Raw genomic sequence first — 15271 nt, 5'->3', positions numbered from 1 at the left:
TTAAGCATGGCCTTGGATGTGTTCTTGTTCTATCTGTAGTAGATTCGTCTTGCAATCTGGAGGGATTTTCAAGTGCTTCTCTTTAAAACGGAGCTGGAGTGGCCTTCTCTGCAAATGCATACTCACCTGTATGTCTCTGTCCGTGTGTCCGTGTTTATGCATGTGCACTGCGTGTGCAAAGATAGTCTGCCCCTGGAAGTGGGAAGCTTCATTTGCCTCGACAAGATGTACTGATGTGATGACCGCCTTTGAATTGTTTCACAGCATGTTTGCCTGGTGTGGTGGCCAAGGAGTGTGATTGAATGGAGCTTGTGCACTTCAGATGACCAAGGGCAGAAGTGGCCCTGGTAACCTGGGCTCAGCATGCAGGCATTTGCAATGTCCAGTATTCATTCCTTTTCTTGGAAACAGAAGAAAACTCTTAACATTAGAAACTTTCAAAGACATAAAGCTCAGAATATAATTTTCAAAAACTCTGGGGAATAAATATATGAGATCATGATGACTTAAGTGCAAGGTGGACTCCCGAACGGGAGGGAGGGGTTATTTTTGTTCATTGACCGGAAGAAGTTAAAAATCATGTTGAAATTCAATAATTGTGTTTGTTTTGGGGGAGAGTCCTGCATTTATTCCCCTGTTTTGTAAGGGTGGCAACCACCATTTCCTGCCTGGAATTCCTGGGAATTATAGAAATTATTTTCCAGCCAGATCATAGGATTAAGCAAAACAACAAAAGGGCATGCACCATGAAGACCTTCCCTTGTGAAGGAGCCCAGTATTTTACCTGAGATCTTAGGGAAAGTTCCTGTTGATCTTCTGGCCTGTGATGTGGTTCTTCTTCAACCCTTTGTAAGAACAGGTGGAGAAACTAGTAACCCAAACCCCCTTTTCTCCTCTCTGATTGGATGATTGCAGCTTCTAGCTCAAAAGACTCTCTTCTCCAGTTTCAAACAAAGGAGTTAATTAGGTCAGGTAATTTGGAGCACAATGGGGGATTCTGTTGCCTGGAGCCTTTGAAACAAAGGGCTTTTGTTACAGTGATTCTTATGCTTTAGCTGCTGGGTGAGATTTCCTGGCAAGTTTCCAACTTTTTCTTCCTTTCCCTAAGGAAATTTATTTTCTGGACTCCTATATTAACCAGTCTGGAAAATAAATCTAAATATATAAATATAAAATGTATATATGTAAATGAAGAAGTTTGTTTTAATTATTAGCAGTGATGAATTTGCATTAAGAATTTGAATTAACCTTCCCCGTTGGCCCTCCCCATACCCTTTCACTGTAGGCTGGAATAGAGGCAGTTGACACCACAAGTTGGTGGGAGATGCCCTGGAAAGCACACACTTTCCTGAGAGATTTGCAAAGTGTAGACTTTCCCAAAGGTGATATATTGAGCAGGGCAAACAGTACTTAGAGGGAGTGGGCTACAGAAAAAGTATCAAGAAAGAAATGGCAGAACTGGGGATGGAGCTCAACAGAGCAGCACTTACCTAGAATGCACCACCCTCTGGATTCTATCTCTATCTCTGTAAAAAAAAAAAAAAAAAAAAGCAAGGGGCTAAAGGTCAGTTACATGGACAGACAGGTACAGAGGGAGAATAGCCCTTATCAAAAGCTGCCCAATGAATGGAGATGCTATGAGAAACAAATAGTAGGGAATTAGTGATACTTGGCACTAAGGAAAGTAGAATAGAAGCAAGAAGTCCTCTCATAGATACTTGGATGTCTAGAAGTCCACTCATAGATACTTGGATGTCCTATCAGAGACAAAATGTCCAGCATCCTCAGATGTTCATCTCTGGTGAAAATAGATCATACATTTATTTATATGTTTACTTAGATTCCTTGTTTAGTTTTTTGCTTTTAATTTAATGTTATTTTTGTTTGTTTTGCTTTGGGCCAGTGGAATCGTGTGAGTGAGTTTTAGCCATCCTTCCCATGTTTCTGTTTTTGTTTTTAGTTATGTTCTCTTTTTTCCATAGTGTCCCAAAGTTTATTCAAGACTACTCGGGAACCTCTCCCCCAAGATCCTGTTAAAAGTATGTTGTTGTTCACTTGTGGGGAGGGGCGAGGGAGGAGAGCATTGCATGGCTGGATCATACCTGCAGCACCACCACCTTCTTTGCATGGGTTTGTGTTTCTTGAACACTGTCTTTTAATAAAGTGTGTGTTCCCATTGCCTTGCTTGTGATTTCAAAACCACTTGTTTTGGCAGACAACTTCAGATGTCAGGCTGAGAGCCTGGACCAAAGCTAATTCTATTTGATCAACTTCCTTTCTGTTTAGTGCTGTTCAGTTAAATATCATATATGCAACATTATTATCGTGTTCAACTTGGCATCACTTTTATTTCCTAAAAGCTGCCATGATGCTGTGATTTAATAAGAGATCACATCCATTAATAACTTGTTTTCTCCCAAAATGTCTAATATTTATTAATCATAACACACAGACTAATTTGTGCACCTACGTTCCAATGATATATGTGATAAGACAACCTAGGAGGTGAAAGGTCACACAGATTTCAGGACCATTGCTTCCTCTTGTTCCAGAATGCACAGTGGTGGGTCAGAGGTGCTTCACTTATGATTTTAAGAGGTAGAAAAAGAGTTTCCTATGAAGGAATGTTGTTGTAGCCAACCACTGGGCATCTTACAGTATCTTGTATTTTCTGATTATTTTAGTTGTCATGTCAGTCTAACTTGGTTTAAAAATGTGACGTCAAATACACCAGTACTTATTTTCAAATTTGGATTATATCCAGCAATAGATTTAGCCAGCTCAAGGTCAGGCATGATATATACTGTTGACCCTTGATTTGCCACGAGACATGATTTCAGTTGTGACTTAGATATTTTTTAATTAAAATTATCTTTATTAACATTATCCTGGAAAAACAAAATCCTAGCCTCAAAACTGATGGAACCAATTATTTCTTTAAAAAGAGAAATTATAGATAGAGAATTATATACTTTGCAAAAGATTTTATCCTAAACTATAAAAGTTTCCAGTGGCTTCCATAAGGTATTCATATTGGCTCAGATAGTATATAACTTTTGAAGGATATAGTTTTTCCTACATGGTAAACCTATTTCTATACTGTTGTGGAAATAAAAACATTTTTTTTTTTCTGTAAGAACACTAAAAATCTGGCAAGTAGGTAGACATAGAAGGACTAGAAAGAAATCTCCCAATATTACACTGTATTATTGATAATATTTTGATTTGCATGGCATGTTGCAGTGTGCCAAGTTTTTTCACAGATTATTTGTGTTTCTCTGGGCCACTTCATGGACATTTTCTTCATTTCCTTTGTACATATGATAAAATGAGACTTAAAATGCTTAGTGACTTATGTAGAGCCATCAAACATGGGAGGACAAGGTTTGAAACCAAAACAACGTTTTGGCTGTGCTCCATACCAAATGGCTAAGCATTTGGTTCTGACATTGTTTTCTAGGTTAGACAATTACATCTGAGGTTCAGAAAGGACATTTTAAGAATGCAGAAAATAACAAAAAGAGGATGAAGAATATTAACATTTTATCCTAAATGCCATGATTATAGATAGCATGCACCAGTAAATTATAAGCATTTCCCACTCTTTTTTAAAATAAAGGTGATTTTACCCTGAAGTTTCATTTTATATCGTTTTAGCATATAAAAGAATGGTATTTTTCATTTTAATGAACTGATAGAAATGAACATCATCATTTGATTCATTTATTTTCATGAAGTATACATAATGACTCCATTTTCGTCCACTCTTCCAGATATTGAAAGTCTCTTTTGTAGTTTTCTCTTCCCCAGTTATTTTCTCCATCTACTTACACTGTCTGTAGGATCCTGACACCTTCCATTCTAGGAGGATGAAGTGATTTTGTCGGTTATATTTTCATGACTACCTATGGAGCCTCTTCAATCACAGCAAGTGAAGGGTTCTGCAGTGCTAGTGCAAACAGACAGGAGAAACCATATAATTTATAGTTATTTATAGGCTGTGCAGCTAGGCAGTCTTATTTATAGCAAAGCTGCACATTTGAATTGAAAAAGCCACGGTCATGTAAAGGTCAAATGTAGATAGCAGACTTGATTCAGAGAAAGTGAACTGAACTGGACGGTGACCACGCTGGTTCTGTTGGGCAACTTGGGCTTAGACTTTGCCCCTTCACCAGCGTGGGCTAATTGGACAACATCTCTGCAAGAGGTGATTGGTTTTACAGGTTGCTCAGTCTTGAGCTGCTTCTAGTCAAAAACTAAATGTGAAAACGAGGCAGGAAAAGCTCTTCAGTTGAACCGGTGTGAGATTATACTTAATGGAAAAAGTGTATGATGGGTCTACATTATAAATGTAATAATTTTCCTGTCAAGACTTCTTATTACTGTAATCGGGCATTTGTAGATTTTAATTTTTTTGTCAAAAAAAAAACGATTTTGAAAAGTATTGCAATTTTAGGAACACAGATTTGCTTTGGGTTTTTTGTTGTTCTCATAAGTAAGTGTTGAAATCACAAATATAAAAGAGATAGAGACACGAGACTGAGAGCTATTATTTTACTTATAAGCATATGGACTTAAATCCTTTAAAGAAATCCTGTCCATTTGGGTTAAAGAATCTTGTGAGATTTAGTTTTCCAATATTAATTTGATATCTGCCTCTTTGAGTCAAGGACAGTAGGAAGTTCTGTATTCAGTCTGTATGATGCAGTTTATAAAGAGAATTATTATGTATTTTTTACTATGTTTAAATTTTAAGTTATGATCATCTCTTCTAGTATTGGTCCCTTCAGATTGCTTCTCAAAAGGCAAACAGATCAATCCTTAATAGCATTGAATCTCACAAAGATTATTATGTCATTTTTTAGTCAGTTGATTGCCCTGTGGGGATCTGGCCAAAAGGTGACCTATCTCTGGCTCCTTCATTTTTTGCTGACATGTGATGCAGATAATATCCAGACCGGAATTTCCAAGCCTCATCATGATTGACACTTTGGTCTGGATAATTCATTGCTGTGAGTGTCCTGTGCATGTAGGATATTTAACAGCACCCCTGGTCCCAGTCCCCATATGCCATTATCAAGCTGCAATAACTAAAAATGTCTCCAGACATTGCTAAATATGCCTGAGGCAGGTAGGTGACAAAATCTCCCTTGGTGGAGAACTACTGTTCTAGACTATTATTTTTTTTTCCATCTCTGACCCAGAAATATAAGTAGGCTATAAACAGGTATGTGTACTACCAAAGGGAGGCTGTTGGATTGTAAAGATGTCAGTGGCCTCCAATTCTCCACAGATATCTATGAAATTAAATTTGTTAGGCCATTATCCTAGCTCTCAATACTGGTGAGAAAAGGGAGGTATGGCTATTGCTATTCTGACTAAGATGTGAGGTCTCATTGTTTTTCTATCTTAATGTGAGCAGAGCATGAACAGAAACCCTAGGCTAGAAGTACACTATTCACCATTTTCTCTCTAAGCCTATGCTAGAAAACATGCATCTGTGGAGATGCCCTGTATGCTTGCTGCACTGCTTACTTGTGCCTTGGGATCGTGTTTATGACCTTAGGCTCATGTTTATGGCAGAGGTGGAGTTCTTTCCCCATACAGGATTGAGGAAGGGGAAAGGTGAATTTGTCATCACCTCAAAGCAATCCAGATACCATAGAATAGTCTAGTGCACTTCCAGAGGATATAAAAAGAATTGGAGTCTATCAGATCAGGCCAAACTCCCACCCCTAGGTTCTTAGCCTGTTGCTGCAGAAGCCCAGGATCTGTAAACTGTAGGTCACTCCCTGTGTAGCCTTTGCAAGGAAGGGACAGCTTTAACCCCAGTGTCACCAGTCACTGCAGCCTGTCTTAACTGTGTCCTACTTTAATGCCTTGGCCATGTGGTCTTTGGCCAGAATTGAACTCTTGTTCTTAATCATGATCCGTTTCCTTTGAATTGTGAAATAGCCCATTCTGTAATACTAATGGAACTGTGAGGTTTTTTTTAAAAAAAACCATCAAACATTATTAAAAACAATTACTAAAAGATGTGGTAATATATTAAATTACATGCCACACCAGTGCCAAGGAAATCTACCAGATTGACCAGTATGGAGAGCCAAATCTTTGATATCCAGAAGTGCTTAGATTAAAAAATAAAAAGCTTCCTTCAAGGCTATAATAGTAAGCAACTCCAAGATGGAAGAGGATTGAATTGCTTACCAAACCAGCTGTTTTTTTTTTTTTAAGAACACTTTATTTTGAATAGTAAAAGGAAATAAGGAAACTCATTATATATGTGCTTTCCCTTCATTCACTCTCTAAAGGTGAGTGGATAGTTTTCATTAGAGAGATTGGCAAACCTTTGCTATTAAAAGGCCTGCTAGTAAATATTTTAAACTTTGCAGGTCAGGCAGTCTCTGCTGCAGCTACTTGACTCTGTAGTTGCAGCATGAAAACAGCCACAGAAAATAAATAAATGAACTGACGTGACTGGGTTGTTCCCATAAAGCATAATTTTTGAAACAGCAGCCAGCAGGCCAACCCCCCATTTAATACAGCGGTTGCTTTTGAACTCAGGATGTGCCAGTGCTAAGCCAGGCATTTTGAGAGAGAACAGCAAAGTAATCCAAACATTCTGCTGTCTACAACTTGATAGTTTTATTGCTGAGATGAGACTCCGGTATGCAATGCAATTAAATAACAATGCAAAGCAAAATATATACCTGTAGGGACAGATGCTTGTAGAGGCTGGAATAAAATGAAATTGCTTTTATCCTTAAGACTGCTGTAGAGGTGAAATTTCCTTCTGGTTTGACTGCTACAGTTTCTGTGAAAGTGGATGATATGGAAGATTTGGACTTTGTGAACTCATCCATTGAGTGTTGAACAGATACGATACGACAGTCGTTTCTTTATGAGGATCACTAAAGCTTCCAACACACTGACAAGAAACAATAACTTATGGTTAAGACACTCTAGAAGCCATTTGTCATTGCTGTTACTTCACACATGTTTTTTAGAGTCAGACTTGAGATGACTTTTAAATGTTGTTGGCTTGTACTAAATAAAGAATGTAGATAATAATAAAGCCACATTCATTTCACATATTTGACAAAATTCCCACCTCAGTACGTGTCCACAGACATTAAAAAAAAGAAAGGAAGAAATGTAGCTTAACTAGAATAGAGTAAACACAGCAGAGATTACATTTTTATGACCTTATGTCCACATGATGTATTGATAGTGTTCCGTGCCAACTCTGACTGTACTGGCTATAAAGAAAATGTGATACCAGGACTTATCAGGAGAATGTCTTTGTCCTTTTTATTTATTTATTTATTAGAAAATCTGGTGTCATATAAAAGGATAACAAACTTTGTTTTCACATTATAAATGGCTCCTCAGATTTGGTAAGGATAATAAATGGTTGAGTTTAGAATGCATTAGGAGTTTTAACTATCTTGAAATTAGAGAAATGAAGAAACTTTAAAATTTTCCTTCATTTAAGTGGGGTAGCAGTCCAAAAGGCCTGCCAGATTGAGTTGAAATTTTCACCTAAAGTCTGTCTTATAGATTTATATTTTACCCATATATAAATTATCCACATTGCCTCTTCTCATAAATTATAGCCCTTTCAAGTGACAGCACTGCTCATTCTGTATCAAATAGCGTTTTCAATGATAAGGCAATGACTTATGTAGGATTTAATTTACTTTCATCTCTAGCTGCCAGTGGCATAGAGATAAGTGACCATCTGCTGACAAGAAGAGATGGACCAAATTTTCTTCTTATAATCTAATATTAGAATATCAACTCGATGTCATTTGTGGGGCTCTGTTTACATCTGCCTTGCTTGTATCCTGTTCTAGGTGATCCTCTCATCGCTGTTTGAAAGTAGGATTATTTCTTCTTTAGCACCCCGAGTCCATCATAATTGACAAAACAAATGAATACAAAATTATAGGAACAACTTTCTGGTGTCTTTAATTTTGACCTCACATTTGTGCCATCTTTGCTATGAATATGAAATTGAGGACAGTTGGCCCTTGGTACTCATTTTTCCACATCCACAGATTGAGCCAACTGCTCATCAAAAATCTTTAAAAAACTGCATCTGTACTTAATGTGTACAGGCTTCCTTGTCATTCGATAAACAATATAGTCTAGCAACTATTTACAAAGCATTTACTTTGTATTAGGTATCATAAGAAATCAGAAAATAACAAAATATATGCTAAGATGTGCCTGCGTGCAAATACTATTAAATTTTATATAGGAGATTGGACCTCCTTATATGAGAATTTGGGGACCTGCAGGGAGATCCTGGAACCGATTCCCTGAGCATACCAAGGGACAACTGTCCTATGGAGCGATCACCAAATCAGGACTAAAATGAGGGAAATTGGTGCTTGAGCAGTTAAATTTGATGGTTTGTCTCATATGGAGTCCTCCAGATGGTCAGAGAGAGTAGAGTGATGTCAGCCGCATCCAGAAAATGTTAGCAGGTTTCACCTTGCTTTGAAGCACATTCCCGTCAAATGATGGTGTTCTCAGGGGAAATGCAATTGGAAATGTTTCATCAGCATCGTGCCCTCGATGATGGGTGGTGCATTTTGTGACAGGAACATTGAGCATAGCACCAGAGCTCATTTGTGGACTGAGAGCAAATCTGCTCCCACTGCCACCAAGAAAACAGATGTCTGGCAGGTATTGAGGGGAGATTACATGGTGCAGTGGAAGAGTCGCAATAGGCACTGGTATATTGTTACTAAAACTGAAATGAGCCCCCTTGTACACGTGAAGGCAGTCCCCCGAACCCCAGGGATTCAGCTACCCAGGGTTCAGGTAACAGCATCTTGTTGTGAGGAGGAAGCAAATCTGTGAATCCTCTCAGGTGTGGGGTGCTGTGGGGAACTTCCTGTGAGAACCACCCTAGCCCAAGCATCCTTATCTTTTTCTCTACAGAGCCATCCTTCTAATAGACCTCACAACACATCACACATTCCTCCCCTTAGACACCCACACTGGCTCCCCAGCGGCCTTGCTGGTTCCACAACTTTCTGTGATCTGTCCCATCCCCTGTCTCCCTCTTCCACCTCTTCTTCCTGGCTTCCTCAGCTCGGCCACATAGGCCTCCTTCCCTGCTCCTGGAATTTGCCAGACATTCTCCTCTCTTAGAGCCTTTGTGTCAGTTTCTGCATCTGCCTGCCATGTTCTTCAGGCAGCTAGCTGGGAAGTGCCCAGATGTCACCTTCATAAGTAAGACTGCTCCTGCACTACGTCCTGCTGCAGCCTCCCTCTCCCCACTGACCCCCTCAACCTCCTTAGCCCTGTTTTCCTCCATAACACAAACCTCCTGTTTTCCTCTATAACACAAACCATACTTCATAATGAAACCATAATCATAACCATTATCATTTCTTGTTTGTCTTGTGAGTGTGTGAGTATGTGTGTGCATGCACATGCATGTGTGGTGATTGCTTTAGGATATTAGGCCACAGGTAAGGGTGTGTGTTTTGCTCATTGGTGTCTCCATGTGCCTTGTGCATAGTAGGAGCTGTCATATTGGTAAGATGGAGGAATAAAGGAATGAACAAACACTCTCAAGGCAGCATAGTCTGTCTGCAGCAGACCTGCCATCTCAGCCTCTCGGATACCTCTGTCTTCCCAGGGTACGAAGGACAGGCAGGCAACTTCAGTAGAAGGCATAGGTCATCCAGGATGCCGCTGAGGATTTGGAAGTAGAATATGCCCCTGGAGGCAGTAATGTGCTATTAATTGGAAGTGCTTCTGTTGTCCTTTTTAAATAGGAAGGCCATTTAAAAAGTTGAAAGCATGTGCATATGATATTGATGGTACTGCTAGTGATTAGGCTCCTATAGGTCAGAACCTGGAGCTAAAGATGTTTAACTCTGAGTTTAAGTCTGGTTTTCTGTGGGAAGGTGAGCACACCCCACCAGCTTGCTTACAGAAAGCATGAGTGAGCATGTTTTGAGTAGGGGCCCCAGGCTAAGAAGTCATCTGTATTCCAGCTCTGTGGGGTCTTTTGCTTGACCTCATTTTATAATCTAACCATTATTAGAAGTCACTAATTTGCCATATGGCATTCAGGGCAGAACAGTTTTGATAGGAAGCAGACATACAGATATCATAACCAACCATAGTTTTTACCAAGTTGCTCCTTAACAAAATAAAACAGCAACAACAAAAACAAAATCTTTTTGAGTACCCTGGATATGTGAATGAATGAGCTCTACTGCTCTAAAAAATTGAATTTTTAACATTTTTATGTTTTACCTAATTCTAAACTCAGATTTTATGTTTGGAGTTGTGCGCATGTTAAATGATAGTGTTCCCCTGTATGCAATAAAATTGGGCAAATTTCTTTTACTGTCTTCATACTAAACAAGAACACATGTAACCAACCTAGCACAGTAGATGCTAATAAACAGAGGCTATTATTATTTGGCCAGCTTGGAAAAAGGATCCCATACGACAGCTTCTGAAGAACCTCAGAGTTTTCTGAAGGCTAAAGTGCATTGTGGTGGTTTGGGGGAAAAAAAAAAAAACCTTTCCAAGCCAGTTTATTTCTACTTTTGAAGTGGGTATAGTGGCCTGCTTTGAGTAACCTGCAATATGCACCTTCCTGTTCCCTTCTTGCCCTGGGACATGCCCTAACATTCCTTGAGCCACTCATTCCCTTCCCAGAGGGAAACACCTTTTAGAAACAGGTTTTCTCCTACTGCCTGCTGCCTGTGTTACCAAGTCTCTGGCCTGCCATGGGCCTTGTCACAACATGGAACAGGTCCTGAAAACACAGTGCCTTCAGGGTGTAGACAGAGAGGAAAAGAAGCTGAGCCCTCTAGACGTAGTCTTAAAAATGCTCTTCCCTGGGCTGGGGTTGTGGCTCAGTGGTAGAGTGCATGCCTAGCATGTGTGAGGCACTGGGTTTGATTCTCAACACTACATATAAATAAATGAATAAAATAAAGGTTCATCAACATCTAAAAATATATATATTTTTAAAAAAATGTTCTTCCCTTCCTCCTCACCAGCTACACGGCAATAATAATAAAATACTGGATTTATTTAAAAAATATTAACATATTATCATTCTTCTTTCCATAACTAGACTGTGATCTGATTTCCCAGTTAGTGTGTACATAGGATAATTTCACTCATTCTTATTCATTGAGATGGAAAGTTACTATAAATGGCTACAAAGTTTGAATTAAATATTTAAAAAGAAACAACTTCTCTTAAATGTCTCAACTAAAGTTGCAACTGGGACCCCTAACCAAGATTAACTTGAAGAGAAATTCTTCAAGTTTTCCATGGGAACAGGACTCATGTGTGAGTGTGTGTGTGTGTGTGTGTACATGAACATGTGTGCATATATATGAAGAGATGTGTTGTAAGGAATTGTCTCAGATGGCAATTGTGGAGGTTGATAAGTCCCATGTTCTATCATCTGCAAGGAGGAGACCTGGGAAAGCCTGTGGTATGATTCAGTCTGAATTCAAAGGCTTGAGAACCAGGGGATCCCTATCCAAGGGCAGAAGAAGGTCAAGGTCCCTGCTCAATCACACAGGCAGAAAGGAAGCAAAAATGACAACTACTTGAATCTGGAGATCCAAGTGCTGATCTCATCCCAGAAACAGAATGTGTGAAAGAGAATGTTTTATCTGGACACCCTCAGGAAAAAAAGTTGGCACATAAAATTAAGTATCATGGAAATATTTCTTGACTGGGGAATAAATTGGTAATACAGTATTGTATTTATTTTCATGTGCCTTAAAAAAAAGTTTGATATTTGAAATCATCTTAATACTGTTAGACATACTTCATGCTTATTTCTTGATTATTCTTTTATTCTTAGTATTACAAAGCTATATTTCAATTTAGGCCAATGAGATCTTAGTGACTTAGATTGTAGTGTATTATCACCTCTCCATTGTAGAGTAAACAATATTTGTAATCCGTAAGAAGTAGAGAAAAATCATAAAATTTGCCAGTCCCAAGAGCTGGAAAACTTTGTACTTACAGAGTGTAAATTTTTTCTGCAGCGGGTGCTATGGTGTGATTATGTCTTAGAGCCAGATGGCTATTTTGATCAGTGCATATGCACCCAAACGTTTATACATTTTCGTTTGTTTAAAATGTAAAATATGGTTTGCTTAATCATGTCATTCTGCCGGATTGTACTTTGCCAAAAGAATGTTGTTTTATTTTCTGGTTTTGTCTTTAACTTGTTCTCATTTGTGTCTGCTATATGAAGATGAGAAAATGATTAAAACCGAGGGAAACCCATTTAAAATGATAAATACTACCTCTGTGTCATGTTTGGAAATCGTTTAGGTAAAAAATACTTGCATACTGATTTGTTCAAGATTATTCAGGAAAAAAAATACCTTTTAAAAAATATTTTACAGAAAGTTTTAAAATTGAAAATTATTTCAATTACAAATTAATTAAATTCTTACAAATTAAGATTATTTTAGAAAAAAAAACATGTTACTTTCCTTGTAAATGGATATTTCATGGTCCTGCATATCGTTCATTTTCAGTGGGTTTGAAATGAAAGTAACCGATTTTTCCCATGATAGCACAAACAATGAGATTTAAATAAGATGGAATAAGCAGAGGAGGAGGGAAGGTGCTAACAATACCAGGTACCCTGAGTGACACCCGTTAAGTGACTGATTAACTGGCATAGGGTGGTTCTCATTTTCCCAACTCTCCTAGTGTGTCCTTCGACATGTTGTCTCCCCTTGATAAAGAAACTAGACTGTAGAGGACCAAGTCACTTGCCCAGGACCCCAGCTGGTGTAGGAAAAGAACTGAAACTCAAATGCAGCTGTGGTTACTTGCAAAGCCCCGTCTGCTCTCCCCATCCTTCCTGCCTTTTCTGTCAGCATAAGATGTAATATAATTCCCTCCTTTATTACATGCTTCTGGTTTTTTTTAAACAAATAATGATTAATTGGTGATTGAAGTAGAGAGGAAGAAATCAGAATGACTGTTTCTCTTTAAAATTAAATATATTATTTAATATAAAATCAAATATATTATTTAATATATTTCCTGGTTTCTGTTAATAACTCAAAGACTTCGGATTAAGATTCCAGGCATTTTCTTAAGCTTACATAAAAGACATGTAACTTAGACTTTAGTTTCAAAATGACTTAGCCATAAATTCTTCTCATTTAAAGTCCTCCTTGGGATTTTATATCCCAAGTATAGTACTCAAGTAATTAGGTAAAAAGAATGAAAAGAATCTTTGGAACATTAGTGATATTAGAATAATCCTTTGAAATTGATGTGACCTGAGAAGACAGTGAAAGCCTTTCTTTTCATTTTTAGGTTAAAGTTGTTCTAATGGCAAAATCTCTTTTTTATTTTCTTTTAAGCTCCTAAATACCCTGAATTGTCACTAGGCAGTACTTATCTTTTGGAAGACCCCTTGTATAGGTGTTATACTTTACTGGCTCATGCGTTAGAACATTTCTATTTTATAGTCTACTCTAGTTTTATGAGTATGTGTCTGTAATATAGCAGCGTATGTCACAATTCAAATATGGCTTAGCAGTTATTAGTTGAATACAAAGCCTAAACCTCTTTCTTTTTGCCAAGTAGTTTAATGAATTGTTAACTTACAAATTTGTGAAAGTATAAGGTCCTTTTATAATTTCAAAGATGAACTTATTATTATTTCCCTTTATAGGGTTTCAAATACCATCTCTTAAAGGATGACTTTGTAATTGCACTATCTAAAATACGTTGTGTAGAATTTACCTTTTCTCAGAGCTATTCTTATTTTGCAGTGAGATATTGTTATTTTGCAGTAGTCTTATTTTCAGTTTTCTTTGTTTTCTGCAGGAATCTTAATATGTAATATTGATACAAAATGGGCTGTTTAAAAAGTAAATAATCAACATTTCAAAATTACAAAAAATTCAGCGAAGAAAAAATCAATTTAGCAAAACATGTTCATATTAAGCACCAGCGTCTCTCTGGATGCGTGTTTTGCAAAGAATTTCTTAATGCTCTAATTTGCAAAATGGGTTGTTTTAGATTTTTCTTTAGCCCATACTTGGAGGAGGCAAAACACATCCCCACCTTTGCTGCGAAATGTCCCACGTTGTTCTCTCAAACAGCATTAACATCTCATTTGCGCTTCTTTACTAAATTCTTTGTCCTGGCAAATAACTGAAAGTTTGGCTTTCATATGAAGGACTGGACATTGTGTTTGACTTCTCAAACCTTCTTCCCTTCTACCTTATAGTTCCTACAACAGCAGCCAGCACCCCTGATGCCGTTGACAAGTATCTTGAGACGCCTGGTGACGAAAATGAGCATGCCCACTTCCAGAAAGCCAAGGAGAGGCTGGAGGCCAAGCACCGGGAGAGGATGTCCCAGGTAAATCCAATTCTTAATCTTTTTTGCCCTACAGTACTTGAAAATCTGGGCTTGCCTCTGCCTCGACCCAGGGCTTCAATGCTTTATTAAGTCTCTGGTAGATGATTTATCATGCCTGTTTATTTTCTGCATTTTCTGATCTGGGGCCTTATTGACTCTAGGAAACCCCATCCAGGACCAGCCAATCTCTAGAGATAGCAGACAAATGCCCCATAAAGCTTATCTTTCATAGGCACCCCAACTGGTCCAAAGCCTATGACTGCAACTCTGGTCTTTATTGGCTTTAGGCTTGAGTTAGTCTTCTGCTCTGATCTCCCTGTAATAGACTGTCAGGGACAGCCCCCATTCCCCAGAGTTGCCAGATTTATTTGAATTAGTCAGTCCTAAGCCTGCTTACACTGCCTTGCCTTTTCCTTCCCATGAAATACCAACAAAGGCTCCCTCTGCCTCCCATGGATCTGGTGCTTCCTTGTGTGAGGCTGTGTGGCCTGATGTGCAACCCTCCCCCGCAATCTCCCAACCCCCTTTAAAACTGGGAAAATGACTGGCTCCTCAGAAACAATCATCTCCTGATCTCTTGGCCTCACCATATCTTAATTATAATAAATCTATATTTTTAAAACAGAGCTAACAATGTATCTATAAAGGCTAACTTTTTTAAAAAAAGATGACTAATCACGGTGCTTGAATCTACTTTAGTATGGTAGTAACATAAAGACAAAAAAAAAAAAAAACTGATAGTAATAACACTCTTTGTTTCTGAAATATGAAGCGCAGTTCTAATCTTGCCCATGATGGAAACCTAAAAGTGAGTTGAACTAGAAAACTGGCTAGAGTGGAACAGTGCAAATTGCCTTGAAAA

At 38.2% G+C, this 15271-nt stretch overlaps 1 protein-coding gene across 7 annotated transcripts in view; it reads left to right on the top strand.

The window, feature by feature from the left end:
* LOC107136416 (amyloid beta precursor protein) overlaps positions 1-15271 on the top strand; it is a 239009-nt gene that overhangs the window by 143526 nt on the left and 80212 nt on the right. For 4 of the 7 annotated variants that reach the window (XM_048803538.1, XM_048803537.1, XM_015478669.2 and 1 more), the window contains one exon: positions 14276-14409. In XM_048803538.1, the coding sequence (XP_048659495.1) occupies positions 14276-14409 (134 nt within the window). Of the gene's footprint in view, positions 1-1982; positions 2040-14275; positions 14410-15271 lie in introns of all 7 variants that reach the window. The other 3 variants (XM_048803536.1, XM_015478667.2, XM_015478666.2) reach the window with 1 other exon arrangement.

This window comes from Marmota marmota, unplaced genomic scaffold (genome assembly GCF_001458135.2).
Source record: "Marmota marmota marmota unplaced genomic scaffold, marMar, whole genome shotgun sequence".
Lineage (NCBI taxonomy): Eukaryota > Metazoa > Chordata > Mammalia > Rodentia > Sciuridae > Marmota > Marmota marmota.
Note: the sequence above shows the minus strand (reverse complement) of the source record. Positions and strands in the feature narration are given on the sequence as shown.